At 40.7% G+C, this 15,708-nt stretch overlaps 1 protein-coding gene across 8 annotated transcripts in view; it reads right to left on the bottom strand.

Moving 5' to 3' along the window:
• The window catches only part of KDM2B (lysine demethylase 2B), a 195,011-nt gene that overhangs the window by 73,059 nt on the left and 106,244 nt on the right, over nt 1-15,708 (bottom strand). For all 8 annotated transcript variants that reach the window (XM_073676278.1, XM_073676279.1, XM_073676280.1 and 5 more), the window contains one exon: nt 2,586-2,672. In XM_073676278.1, the coding sequence (XP_073532379.1) occupies nt 2,586-2,672 (87 nt within the window). The remainder of the gene's footprint in view (nt 1-2,585; nt 2,673-15,708) is intronic.

Genomic DNA, 15,708 nt, shown 5'->3' with positions numbered 1-15,708 from the left:
CTCAGTAAAATCAGATGCGAATCTGTTGGTCCTACGGCTTCTGATTTTGTTCTCGCACTAAACCCATTTTGGATTGAAATCATAGCATGCTGCGAATTTTGCCTCATGCCGAATACAGTGGAGAAGAAAAACGCAGATCTGCACTGGCTCATTGAGTAACAATGGTCCGAATTATACGCTTGTGTGAGCGAGCCCTAAGGGTTCTACAAAATAAAATGATCAGAGGGTCTCACTGCTGTAATCTGTAGGAGAACCCGTTATCCAGAAGAGGCACCACCAGAAGGGAAATGAAGCCGCACACACTTCCAGTTGATAATGAAGGGCTGTCTGCATGGAAATGCTGGCTATAGTGACAAATTAGGCCTTTGTTGTGGATATCCATTTCTGGCTAATTTATGATATTCTAAATGAGGGACTCCTGTGTAGGTGAGAAGGAACCTGAAACTCACGCCCCCTGTTCAGTTTCTCTGTGGGGTTGGGGTTTTCAGTGATCACATATTTAGTACTCATCACTGTGGATGGATAACATGTATTCTGAGGGGGAACTCCCTTTAAACAACAGATAACTAATGTTCACAGTATGAGCAAGGTAAAGATTGTTTATTTAGTTTAAGTAGACCTGCATCAAATTTTATAATAGGCAATAAGAGTTAATGGTTTCCTCCACTGATCTGACTTAGTTTGAAAGGGTTGTTTGGGATACAAAAATAAAAATGTAAAAACTCAACGTTTAACCATTGAAACCCGTCCAGTTACAGCTCTGCTGCTGCTCCGATTGTCCCCATTTACTGATCTTGCTGTGATGACGTGCCACGCATGTACGTGACCGCTGGTTGGCATTCATAAGGGCAAGTATCACTGCTGAGGCCAGTAATTGGCTGAAGTGGTCACATGCATGTATAGCAAGTCATCACTGTAGGAATCACTGGAATGGCGGAGCTTGAGCTGCAGGAGTGACTAGGTGAGCATTGATTTTCTTTTCCTTTTATTAAATTTCCTGCACTTTGCAAATTTTTTTTTGAGGTCCTGAAAAAAAAAATTCATTTAAGATGTCAGAAAATACAAGGATCTTCATTATTATGCTGAAATGGCCCATTAGTCTGCAAAAATAATTCATCAGATATTCTAAGAAGCTGTAGCAGATCTAGTAATGTAGCTTTAAAGGGTCCCATAAACAAATCCTGAAGGCGACCCATTCCTTAATGTTATTAAGGTAATTATATAACAGATAGTTTAGTTATGTAACAGATTGTATCGCGTTTAGATTAAATGTAGGCTTGTTTCACACTATCTTTAATGTGCAATTTAAAACAGTCATGGTGCATGGTCACCCACCACATTAGTAGTTTAAAGGGGATATCCAGGACAAAAAAAAAAAAAAAAGGCATGTAGTTGCTAACAGAGGCAACTCCCTGTCTGTTGTACCCAGCGCCGGTCATTGACCACTCCTGCCAGAGATTTGGCTGCTACTGGTGACATGCTGATTGACAGCCTGCTTCCCCCAATCAGGCAGCAGAGACACGGCTGTCAATCAGCATGTCACCAGTAGTCCTTCTCTATTAAGAGAAGAGAAACTGCTGCTCTGTTGGACAGGGAGCAGCCAAATCTCTGGCAGGAGCGGTAATGACCGGTGCTGGGTACAAGAGAAAGGTAGTTCCCCATGTTTGCTATATGCCTTTCTTTTTAGGTCCCGGATATCCCCTTTAAGGACAACAGTCAGGGTAGGACCAAACAGTGCAGCAGGCAAAACTCTGCCAGCTGCATTGGCAAATTGCTTCATGATTATTTATGTTCCACAATTATGTGGCATTAACTCACCACGCAAAGTCAGAGCTTTGGATGTGCTGCCAATGTCTGTACGTTATTAAACTGCAAGTCTGCAGTCACTATATAACTGAAGATTTGTGAATCCTCACATCGCAAACACGGTACGCGGTGAGGATTCTCCGGGGCCAGCGGATATACATACTCCCGGCCACATTCCAACTAGATGAGCACAGCCTCGCTCAATTCAAGTGTTTTGAGAGAGGCCGGAAACAGTCTAGTTATGTGGCCAGGAGTATGCATATCAAATACTTGCGGTCACATAACCGCCGCTCCCGGCACTGGAGAATCCTCAGAGCGTGCAGTGCTCACGGTGTGAAGATTCACAAATCTACTACTTTCACATAGTTACTGCACACTTGGACTTTAAGACCGGACAACCCCTTTAAAGTTTCTCAAGTAACACATATTTGATAAAGGTGGGTGTCAGAAAGCTTTGTGGTAGTACAGACACCAAGTGGTAGTCTGCAGAATCGTGAATTCATGTCTGGAAGTAACAGGTTATTAAAGATCAATATACATACAGGTGCTATTACATGTTTCAGGTTTTGACCAGGTTTACTGATGTAGCTTTTGAAGCAAAAAATTAGCAGCGAATCATAAAGAGAACATAGAAAGGAGAGTTACTACTAATAAAAAAAGAATAAAATAAGTTGAACAAAACCTGGAATGTGTAATATAACCCTAAAAAGTGTTTCCCTAGAAAATGACCTTTAAAAAGTGGAGCAATGATGCAAAGCATATATTTTTTTAACTCTTACCTTAACTGGCTTCTTAGGCCAGGATACCACAGGTACCCCAGAAATGGCTAGATTTTGGTCATCATCTGCATGCTCTTTCAGCACTGTCTGCAACAGAAATAACCGTTAACCCTCAGCATCAAAATACATATTACCCTATTTGCATGATGCCTAATAAGACAATCACATGTGCACCACAGACAATGACTGCAAATTTGCCTCAACAATGAAGGGTAAATTGCAACACAGATTTTCTGAAGAATAATTCCACACATACACTTCTGATACTGTGTACTTACACAAGCACAAAGTGCCGCAACAATGGCAAAAAAGTTATACTTTACAAATGTGAAATTCAGATCGAGGTTGGGTTCACGTTTGGCCATGGTAGGCTCGTAATGTGACCAATTACTGGAACAGTATGTTAAACGTCATGGTTGGAGAAGACAAGAGCCATTTGCAAAGAGCGAAGATTAGCATCACAGAAGTTTTCTGCACAAGCGAGCCTCCATAGCGGTGCAGCCGAAAGTGTGAATCCAACACAATACATTGAGAGGTGTTAACAGGTGTGATCCTTCCTTACATTCTATAATCAATTTAACAGTACAAATGCACATAAGCCAACAGTATGGGTATATTTATGCATGCGTTTTTTTGTTTTTTTTTGTAAAGTCTCACCCACAATGCGGATACTCTCAGGGCTCATTCACAAGCCCGATTTTTCCACATACAAGAAAAACGGATTGATTACAGATTCTTCAGATCAGACTTTGATCAGAGTGTGGCCATAGTGTCATTCGTTTTTTTTTCTCGTATGTGGAGAAATTAAAAAAAGGAAAAGAAGTTTCTGCACCTTCTTCATTCTGACAGTCCATGAAAATTGGATGTCAGATGTCTTCAGAGTGCGGTCCGATTTTTTCACGAACCCATAGACTTGCATAGCTTATTTTGATCAGATGCACAGAACAAAATTGAATACATGTCTCTGATATTCTCCGCAAACTACTCAGTCCGAGAAAAAAAAAAATTGACATAAGCACAGTCCCATAGCACTCGTACTTTTGATATTCTATTTGTGAAAACCATGGATAGCACTCATGAGAAAATTGGACATGTGAACGAGCCCCAATAGGCAGCAGATTATCCACCTGGAAAACATGCTACGTATACACCATGCCCTAAGTGCAAGTCCACACAGGATACACAATGATCAAAACAAATCTGCAAATAATTTGTCTCAAAATGCTTGTTGCGAATTTCTACAGATTTCACTATCTGCATTGCAAAAGAAGAAATCCACAGTCAAAATGTGTAACTTAAATTGATATGAAGCAAATTTGAAGCCATTTACATAGATTGGTAAGATCTTACTGTTATGGTAAATATTTATACTATGCTTTATTATTTAGACAATTTAGACAATTCATATATCTAATTGATAATTTTTTATTTTAATATTAGCTTTATAAGTGTTATTCATAAATAACAGGGTGTTGTCTCTGATCTAGAGATGTATTAAAGCCTTCCTTTATTTCTGAACGTATAGTAAACTAGATATAGCCAGATCCTAAGGAATGCAGCAGAATACATAATTTACGACTTTGTTTTTCCCAACTTATCTTCTTTTTTAGGGAACATAATGTAAGCAACTCCCACTTTCCTTATCTTTGTGGTTTGTAATAAAAACTTGTAACCAGGCATCTGAGAGCAAACAAGTCTGGGACACAGACAGAATTGGTTGTGTGTTCTCTTATCTTCGATCGATTGACTCCCTGATTTCATCAAAACTGACAAACGTGTGAAACCTCTTGAGTTTCTCCTAAAACTTTCCATATAGGTTTCTCAATCATCATTTATTTTCTGTCATTTGCTGCAAGTTTTTCACCCACATACCAGGGACAGAAAATCTGCAGCATATCCACCTTATGTGAAGAGATCAGCCGCCGTTCTTGAGCCAACAAATGTAAGGCTAAGTGCCCACAATGCAGAAATGCTGCAGATTTTTTCTGCATCTCCCTGTCAGGAAAAACGCATGCAGATTTTACATGCATTTTTCCTGTCATTTAGAAGCGTTTGTCAAGCGTTCTTCACATGCATTTCTGCATGCGGCTTATCAAGCGCTTTTCCATCACTTGGAAAAGTGCTTGACAACTTGGTCACACTATATAAATGCATGAAACCAGCATGGATTTATATAATGTGACCAAGTTAATAGTTTAAAAAAAGAATAAAAAAAATTGTAAAAATATTATATTATATTTATATTTATTTATTTAATATATATATATATATATATATATATATATATATATATATATATATATATATATATATATATATATATATATATATATATATATATAATATTCTGATGGCCCCAGGTCTCCCTCTCCGATGTGTCCAGTCTCTCAGTGGTGTAAAAGGACCTTCCATGACGTCATTTAGTCATGTGACAGGTCACGCAACCACCGACGTCAGCGGTCGCATGACCTGTCACATGACTAAATTACGTCATGGAAGGTTCTTTTACACAACCATGAGCCGTACGAGAGACCGGACGTCATCAGAAGGCGAGTATAATGTATATTTATTTAAAATTCTTTTTTTTAACAGGTACTATGGTACCGGGGTCTGGAGGAGAGAGTCTCCTCTTCTCCAGACCCGGGTACCATCCACAAACTGAATCGCTTAATATTCGCATGTGTACATGTAGTCATGCGGATATTAAGCGATTCAATGCAAGTCAATGGTGGCAATTACGCTGCGTGTCCGCAAAATTAATGGACATGCTGCGGATTTTTCCGCAATGATAATCCGTAGCGGAAATTTCCGCAGCATGTGCGCAGCACATGCGGATTATCATTGGGGACCATGGGGCACGTATTACCAAGTGTTTTTTTAAGCGTTTTCACTGCGGAAAAATCCAGGGCAAAAACGCTTGAAAAACGCATAGTGGGCACGCAGCCTAAAGCTCACTTGGTGTGGTTTCCCAGAGAATGGATATACTCGTACTTGAGATTTTGATGTGGAAAATCTGCCACATATTACAGAACTACTGTAGCAAGTGACACAGATTGTCTCATTCACAGGAAAGGTTCACAAGACCGTATAAAAAAAAAGCATTATCGTTTCATCCAGAAAACTCAGATGATTTTTTTTCTCACTTGTAATCTGTGTGCAAGCCATCTACAAACAGTTTTTTTTTTTTTACATCAGCAATTATTCATAATTTTACAAGAATATTCAGTGCCTTAAAGAAATGCAATATACCGTATTTTTCAGACTATAAGACGCACTTTTTTCCTCCAAAATTTTGGAGGAAAGTGGGGGGTGAATCTTATAGACCGAACATATATACATATGTACTGCGGCGGTGGGTGAGGCTGGGGGGAGCGGCAGCGGGGGATGAGGGGGAAACAGGAGGCGGCAGCCGCCTGCTGCAGCCTACGCTGTGCCCGCTGCTAAAGAAAATGAATATTCCCTGCTCTCCATGCCCATGGGCGTGGAGAGCAATGAATATTAATTTTCCTTAACAGCGCTCACACTGTACCGCAGCGCGGCTCCTTCTGCGGCTGGCGGTCACTTCCAGGGGTTGTAGTGAATATTCATGGTCTTTAATAGGGGGCACACTGACTGCCGAGCCCAGCAGGAGCCGTGCTACGGCTACAGTGTGCGCGCTATTGAAAAGGGTGAATGGTCACTGCTCCCCATGCACACAGTCCCAGCGCGGGGAGCAGTGACTATTCCGGCACAGCACTTCACTGTGTGAGGGCGCATGGCGGGGACACCATGCACGGCTCACACAGTGAGATCCCAGTCGGCAGCAGAGCGGGACGCAGAGCTGGAGGAGAGAGAAGATGAGGGAGTATGATTGTTTATTTTTTTTTGTGGGCAGCGTGATGGGGGATGAAGGGGTGCCATGCACACCAGGATGGGGGATGAAGGGGTGCCATGCACACCAGGATGGGGATGAGGGCCACGTATACCAGAAAGGAGGGGCCATACATACCATGATGGAGGATATTAACAGAATTGGGGGACATTACCCCAATACCAGTGTATTATGACCATATTTTTTGCTTACATTTTTTTTTCTATTTTCCTCCTCTAAAACCTAGGTGCGTCTTATAGTCCGAAAAATACAGTATCTGTAAAAAAAATGGATGCTCTTCAGTGGCTCCATATGGCATCCAACCTTTTTTTTTTTTTTTTTTTGCACACCTATAGACTTGAATGAGAGAGTCTCATCCGAAACATTGAAGAAACTAGTGCGGGCTGCCATGCGCAGATTCAGTCAGTCAGTGAATGCATATGCATTTTTTTTATCTGTAGATTTTCCTCATCTCATTCAAGTCTGTTTACTGCAAGAGAAATTGACCTGTTGCAGTTTGAAGAAGAGAAAAAAAAAAGGTAGAAAGATAGAGGAAAAAATAAAAAAAGCACAGCAGGTCAGTTTCCAGTGTGTAAAAAAAATAGCACAGTGGGCATGAGATTTCTTTAAATCCCATCCACTTTTCTGGAACTGTAATATGCTGCATTATTTAGCAAGCGAAAATACGCAGCATCAAAATGCACCAAGCACTCATCGTGGGAACTTAGGCTATATTCACACACCTGTAAAATCTGATGAGAATAGGACCTGCTCTGGGTCTCCTGCATCGGACACACAAACCTGTTTTTAAAACAGATGTGTGTTTAGATCCATGAAACAATGGGTCAGCGTGCTGTCCGAGAGAAAAACAGCAGAAAGATAAGCATATCCCACGAAGGTGATAATTTAGCCTTAGGGTATGATTAGATGATAGAAATTGTGTTTCTGGCAGTCAAAGACTATGAGGAGTTTTCTGGCATTTTTTCTAACAGTAAAACGGTTGTTTTTTTTGTTAGCATTTTCTTAAAGTTTCTTGTAAACTTAAGCATTTTTTTTTTGTGGACAATTTTCTCATTTTTTTTAAAATCCACTAAGCAATGTATAAAATATTGTCACTTTAAGGCAAAAACGCATAAACTTCTATTGTTAAGTATGGAGCAGCTTCATTGGAGGAAAACGAATTTACAGGTCACTTTTTTAGCTTCAGGATTTCAAAAATGACAAGTGTTTAAAAGATCAAACCACTGAACATATGAACAGCAAGTAGATTTTCAACGAAAATGAATAGGAAGAGTCTTTAAAAAAAATTTTCTGCGCTTTTTCAGGTGTCATTTGTAGCAGATCCACTCCAAAAATTCATCAGAAAATGCTGTCTGACCATACCCTTCGCTCCCGATAGAGTCCAGCTCCAGTGACACTGCACTCCTTCTATGCTGCAGAGTCAAAATTCCCTCTGCTTGCAGAGGGCAGAGAGCGCACGGTTTGGGCCAGCGATATGACAATGCTGTGCAGCTCTGTAACTGGTCAAGTGAAGACAGAGTTTCCCCATTACAGAGATAGGACATGGGACATGACAGCTGATCTGTACGAGATCCACCCGCGGCTGTTAACTAGTTAAATGCCGCTGTCAATCTCTGACAGCGGCATTTAACTCGCACTTACCGGAAGCGAGTCACTACGTGCGCCCGTTTCACATGACCGCAGGTTGCCGATTGGTTGGCATGACAACCTGGGGTCTGCAGGAGACCCCTGCGGTTGTCATTGCCAGGATGCTATGAGCATTTCTGCTACACACAGGCGATCTGATGATCGCCTGTGTGTAGCAGAGGCGATCAGACAGAGAAACACAACTTCTAGTCTCCCATGGAGACTATTGAAGCATGTGTCAAAAAAAAAAAAAAAAATTTTTTTTTTAAAAATATAAAAAAAGAAGTTTAAATCGCCCCTTTCAAAATTAAACAGCAAAAAAAATAATATACACATATTTGGTATCGCTGCTTTCAGAATCGCCTGATCAATATATAAAAATAATTAATCCGATAGGTAAACGGCGTAATGAGAAAAAAAATTCACAACGCCAGAATTACGTTTTTTTGGTCGCCTTAACATTGCAATAAAATGCAATAACGGGCGATTAAAATATCGTATCTACCCCAAAATGGTATCAATAAAAACGTCAGCTCAACGCGCAAAAAAATAAGCCCTCACCCGGCCCCAGATCCCAAAAAACGGAGACGCTACGGTACTCGGAAAATGGTAACTTTTTTTTTTTTTTTTAAACAAACTTTGGAATTTTTATTCACCACATAAATAAAAATGAACCTATACATGTTTGGTATCTACAAGCTCATAATTACCTGGAGATTTATAATGGCAGGTCAGTTTTAGCATCTAGTGGAAAAAAAAAAAAAAAAAAACAACAACCAACAACAATTGTGGAATTGCACTTTTTTTGCAATTTCACTGCACTTGGAAATTTTTTCCCATTTTCTAGTACACGATATGGTAAAACCAATGGCGTTGTTCAAAAGTACAACTCGTCCCGCAAAAACACAAGCCATTACATTACCATATTGAAAAATAAAAAGTTATGGCTCTGAGAAGGGGAGCAAAAAACGGAAACTGAAAAACCACTGTGCTTTAGCATACCGCTGAACAAAAAGTGGAATAAAACGCGCTCAAAAAGACTAATGTAAATAAAAATGGTACCGCTGAAAAAGTCATCTTGTCCCGCAAAAAACAAGCCGCCATACAGCTCCATCAGCTGAAAAATAAAAAAAATTACAGCTCTCAGAATAAAGCAATGCAATGCAAAACAAAAATTCCTTTTTCCATAAAATAGTTTTTTTAGGGTAAAAGAAGAAGAATAACGCTGCCTTATCAATTTTAACACTAGCGGAATGGCATTAAAAAACAAACAACAATTTCTGAATTGTTGGCTTTTGTTTATTCTGCCTCCCAAAAATCAGAATAGAAAGTTATTAAAAAATGCCACGTGTCTGAAAATGGTACCAATGAAAATGTCAACTTGTCCTGAAAAAAACAAGCCATCACATGACTGTCGGCCAAAATATGGAAAAATTATAGCTCTCAAAATATGGCGATGTAAAAAACTAATCTTTGCAAAAAAAAAAAAAAAGCGTCTTACAGCTGCCAAACATAAAAACCCGATATAAATCTGGTATCTCTGTAATCGCACTGACCCAAAGAATAAAGTCGTCTAATCACTTATACCGCACGAGGAACGGCATAAAAAATAAATAAAACCAATTCTTCACCTGCTGCTGATTTGTTCATTCTGCCTCCCAAAGATCGCAGTAAGGCTCGGCTCACATTTATTCTGCGCTGAGTGCTTACACCGGGGTTTCCATATAAATCTCTGAAATATGCGATTCAGACGAAACCCGCGGCGGAGACTCCCTGTGATGAGGCAGATGGAGACACCATGGACGCCGTCTGGCCTGTGTTCGTCTTTTTATTAGGCGCGCATAAAAGTGCCGTCAGCCACAGTTTTATGAACCTCTGAAAAAAAGGACAATGCAAAACAGAGGCCAAAAGGAGTACAGAATAACTCTGCTGCCTCATTATAGTGAATGGATCCCTCGGTATAGGGTTGGGGTTGTGTTGGGATTTTTCCAAAAGTAAAAAAAAAAAAAATGAGGATATGGAGATTAGTGTTGAGCGCAAGTGCTCACTACTTGAGTTTGCATCGGGTGCTTGGGTATGCACCGAGTATCGCAGGTGCTTGAGTGACATGCTGGAGTCTCCGCCCCATGTGTGTCACAGCTGTTATACAGCCAAAAAAAAAAACATTTCGGGGATTGCCTGTCATACATGAGAAATCCCTGCATGCTTTTTTGGGGGGTGTCTAACAACCATGAAACATGCGGGCGGGGACTCGAGCACTCGCAATAAATGTGCCAACATATTCAATATGATGACCTAACGTTATCAAATTTTATGTCATACCTCTGGGTTCAAAAAGATACCTATACCCCTTGATAAAATCCTTGAGGAGTGCAGTTTCACATGTGGGGGGGGGGGGGGGGTTCCACTGTTTAGGCACATCAGGGGCTCCCCAATTTTGGGTCTAAATTAACATTTTTGTGAAAAAAAGTTAAAATGTTCATTGTTTTCTTCCACATTCCAAAAATTCCTGTGAAGCACCTGAAGGGTAATAAAGTTCTTGAATGTGGTTTTGAGCACCTTGAGTGGTGCAGTTTTTAGAATGGTGTCACTTGGGTATTTTCTGTCATATAGACCCCTCAAAATGACTTCTGAAATATGATGTGGTCACTAAAAAAAAAATATATATATATGGTTTTGTAATTTTGTTGGAAAAATGAGAAATCGTTGGTCAAATCAGAATCAGGGGGATCCGCTGAAGCGTTCCTGAGTTATTACCTCAAAGTGAAACTGGTCAGAATTATAAAGTTTGGCCTGGTCATGAAGGTGAAAACAGGCTTGTGTGGTAAAGGGGTTAAGGCCTTGCTCACACGACCATATTTTGGTCTGGTTGCTGTCCGTGAAAAAAAAAAAAAAAAAACAGCACTCGGACATTGTTATTCAATGAGGCAGTACAGATGAGTTTTTTGTTTTTTTTTCACTGACCAAAACTGCATGTGATAAAAAAAAAAAAATATGTAAATGATCTTGTGAATTGTTAATAGCTGCTGCAAAACAAAAAAACAAGAAAATAAACATTGCACAGAAAAAAAAGGCATATAAAGTCATATTTTAAACAATTTTTTTAAATGGTTGTGTGAACCAACCCTTAAAAGGGGTTTTCCCACGAACAAAAGCTGAATTAATCAATAGATCTTGGAATAATAATAAGTTCCACAATTGGATGTGTTGAAATTAAAATGTTCCTGTGCTGAGATAATCTTATAAATGTGCCCCTGCTGTGTAATGGCTGTGTCTGACCGTGCAGGACATGGTCTGATCATACCACAGCTCCTGGGCAGGGGAGGGAGCAAAACAATATACTGACATCACAGCTGATTCTTTTTGTGAGGTTAAACATGTCCCTGCGTGTTTTTAACAATGCTTTACTTCACAGAAAGAATCCGCTGTGATCCCCTTCTGTAATATCTGTATATTCTCTTTTCCTTCCTCTCCTGCACAGGAGATGTGGTATAATCAGATCTTGTCCCTGCATGGTCAGACACGGCCATTACACAGTACACAGCAGGGACACATTTATAAGATTATCTCAGCACAGGAACATTTTAGTTAAACACATCCAATTGTGGAACTTATTATTATTCCAAGATCTATTGATTAAAATCAACTTTTGTTAGTGGGAAAACCCCTTTACCCCCGAGGGTTGTTTGTACGTTAATGACCGGGGCAGTTTTTACAATTCTGACCACTGTCACTTTATGAGGTAATTACTCTGGAACGCTTCAACGGATCCCCCTGATTCTGAGACTGTTTTTTCGTGACATATTGTACTTCATGTTTGTGGTAAAAATTTCTTCGATATCACTTGCGTTTATTTGTGAAAAAAAATAAATAAATTGGAAATTTGGTGAAAATTTAGCAATTTTCAAAATTTGAATTTTTATGCCCTTAAATCAGAGAGATATGTCACACAAAATAGTTAATAAATAACATTTCCCACATGTCTACTTTACATCAGCACAATTTTGGAACCAAATTTTTTTTTTGTAATTAGGGAGCTATAAAGGGTTAAAAGTTGACCATCGATTTCTCATTTTTACAACAAAATTTGCAAAACCATCACATTTGAAGTGACTTTGAGGGGCCTTTATGACAGAAAATACCCCAAAGTGACACCATTCTAAAAACAGCACCCCTCAAGGAGCTCAAAACCACATTCAAGAAGATTATTAACCCTTCAGGTGCTTCACAGGAATTTTTGGAATGGGGAAGAAAACAATGAACATTTAAAACTTTTTTTCACAAAAATCTTACTTTAGACCCAATTTTTTGCAGGGATAACAGGAAAAAAATGGACCCCAAAATTTGTTGTGCAATTTCCCCTGAGCACGCAGGGGGGGGGGGGGGGGGGACAGTTTGGGCGCACGGCAGGGCTCAGAAGGGAAGGAGCGCCATTTAACTTTTTGAATGTAAAATTTGCTTGAATAATTAGCAGACGCCATGTTGCGTTTGGAGAGCCCCTGATGTGCCTAAACAGTGGAAACCCCCCCACAAGTGACACCATTTTGGAAACTAGATTCCTCAGGGAACTTATCTAGATGTGTGGTGAGCACCCTGAACCCCTAGGTGCTTCACAGACGTTTATAACATGGAGCCGTGAAAATGGGGGGAGAAAAAAAAAAAAATCTAACTTTTTCCACAAAAATGATCTTTTAGCCCCAAATTTTTTATTTTCACAAGGGTAAGAAGAAAATGGAACCTAAAAACGGTTGTGAAATTTTCCTGAGTACGCCAATACCCCATATGTGAGGAAAATATACTGTTTGGGCGCACGTCAGGATTCAGAAGGGAAGGAGCACAGTGTGACTTTTTGAACGTAAAATTGTCTGGGATCAAGAGCGGACGCCATGTCGCATTTCGGGAGCCCCTGATGTGCCTAAATAGTGGAAAACCCCCACAATTGACTCCATTTTGGAAACTAGACCCCTCAAGGATTTTATCAAGGGGTATAGTGTACATTTTGAATCCAGAGGTACGACACAGAATTTTATGACCTAATGTTATCATATTGAATAAGTTGTCATTAGTCTTGAGCGCAAGTGCTCGGTACTTGAGTTTGCATCGAGTATGCAACATGTATCACGGCTGCTCGAGTGACATGTTCGAGTCCCCGCCCCGCATGTTTCACAGTTGTTAGCCACCCAAAAAAGAAGCATGCGGGGATTGCTCATGCATGGCAGGCGATCCCAGCAACATTTTTTTTTTGGCCGCGAAGCATATGGGGCAGAGACTCGTGCATGTCACTCGAACACCCGCGATACTCAGTGCATACCAGAGCACCCGATGCAAACTCAAGTAGCGAGCACTTGCGCTCAACACTAGTTGCCATAGTCATTTTTTTCTCCTTACTTTTGAAAAAATCCTAGCCCAACCCCAACCCTACTCTAACCCCCAACCCTAACCCTACCCCTAACCCAACCCTACCCCTAACCCAACCCTACCCCTAACCCAACCCTACCCCTAACCCAACCCTACCCCTAGAGTTTATTTTTTTACACCGTTCCTCGTGTGGTTTAAGTAATTAGACAATTTTATTCTTCGGGTCAGTGCGATTACAGAGATACCAGATTCATATCGGGTTTTTATGATTGAAAGATGTCACACACACTAAAAGATGTTTTGTTTTTTTTTTTTGCAAAGACTAGTTCTTGCCTTGCCATATTTTGAGAGCTATAATTTTTCCAGATTTTGGCCGACAGTCATGTAACGGCTTGTTTCTTGCGGGACAAGTTGAAGTTTTTATTGGTACCATTTTCGGGCATGTGACATTTTTTGATTGCTTTCTATTCTGATTTTTGGGATGCAGAATAAACAAAAAAAACAGCAATTCTGGAATTGTTTTTTTTTTTATGCGTTCCGCGTGTGATAAAATTGATAAGGCAGCTTTATTCTTTGGGTCAGTACGTTTACAGCGGTACCACATTTATATCGTTTTTTCATGTTTTGGCGCTTTTATACAATAAAAACTTTCGTAGAAAAAATTTTTTTTGCATAGCTTTATTCTGAGAGCTATAACTTTATTTTACAGATGATTGAGCAGTATGACAGCTTGTTTTTTTGCAGGATAAGATGACTTTCAGCGGTACCATTTTTATTTACATTAGTCTTTTTGATCGTGTGTTATTCCATTTTTTGTTTGGTGGTGTGATGATAAAGCATTATTTATCACCCGCTCCCTGCACATAGCACCGGGTGTCAGCTGTGACAATCAGCTGACACCCGGCGGCAATCGCCCCGCACCGCTTGTGTGCGGGCGCGATCGCATTATGTGTAATAGTACATAGCTGGTGCATAAGTCCCAGGGCACAGCTACGTACTATTACTGACGTCCTTGGAAAGGGCTTAAAGGGGCTGTTTACTACTTGGGCAACCCCTTTAAAATTGTTTATAAAGTCGAAAAGTTCAAAAAAAAATACTTAAAAATGTTGTTCGGTTTGTTAAATGAGGGATCAGCATAGCAGTGAAAATGTTCAATGTACACTGCTCAAAAAAATAAAGGGAAAACTCAAATAACACATCCTAGATCTGAATGAATGAAATATTCTCATTGAATACTTTGTTCTGTACAAAGTTGAATGTGCTGACAACAAAATCACACAAAAATCATCAATGAAGTCAAATTTATTAACCAAATGGAGGCCTGTGTTTGGAGTAACCCCCAAAATTAAAGTGGAAAAAAGCACTACAGGCTGATCCAACTTTGATGTAATGTCCTTAAAACAAGTCAAAATGAGGCTCAGTATCGTGTGTGGCCTGTATGACCTCCCTACAAAGCCTGGGCATGCTCCAGATGAGGTTGCGGATGGTCTCCTGTGGGATCTCCTCCCAGACCTGGACAAAAGCAACTCCTGGACAGTCTGTGGTGCCACGTGACGTTGGTGGATGGAGCGAGACATGATGTCCCAGATGTGCTCAATCGGATTAAGGCCTGTGGAACGGGCAGGCCAGTCCATAGCTTCAATGCCTTCATCTTGCAGGAACTGCTGACACACTACAGCCACATGAGGTCTGGCATTGTCATGCATTAGGAGGAACCCAGGGCCAACCGCACCAGCATATGGTCTCATTATGGGTCTGAGGATCTCATCTCGGTACCTAATGGCAGTCAGGCTACCTCTGGCGAGCACATGGAGGGCTGTGCAGCCCTCCAAAGAAACGCCACCTCACACCATTACTGACCCACTGCCAAACCGGTCATGCTGATGTATGTTGCAGGCAGCAGATCGCTCTCCATGGAGTCTCCAGACTCTGTCACATCTGTCACATGTGCTCAGTGTGAACCTGCTTTCATCTGTGAAGAGCACAGGGCGCCAGTGGTGACTTTGCCAATCCTGGTGTTCTGTGGCAAATGTGGCACGGTGTTGGGCTGTGAGAATAACCCCCATCTGTGGACGTCGAGCCCTCATACCACCCTCATGGAGTTGGTTTCTAACAGTTTGTGCAGACACATGCACATTTGTGGGCTGCTGGAGGTCATTTTGCAGGGCTCTGGCAGTGCTCCTCCTGTGCCTCCTTGCACAAAGGCGGAGGTAGTGGTCCTGCTGCTGGGTTGTTGCCCTCCTCCTACGGCCCCCTCCACGTCTCCTG

The sequence above is a fragment of the Phyllobates terribilis genome, unplaced genomic scaffold (genome assembly GCF_046119375.1).
Source record: "Phyllobates terribilis strain yellow unplaced genomic scaffold, ASM4611937v1 Scaffold_1__5_contigs__length_1240528914, whole genome shotgun sequence".
In the NCBI taxonomy this organism is placed as follows: Eukaryota; Metazoa; Chordata; class Amphibia; order Anura; family Dendrobatidae; genus Phyllobates; species Phyllobates terribilis.
The sequence above is the reverse complement of the archived record's forward strand: the minus strand, read 5'-3'. Positions and strand labels throughout refer to the sequence as shown.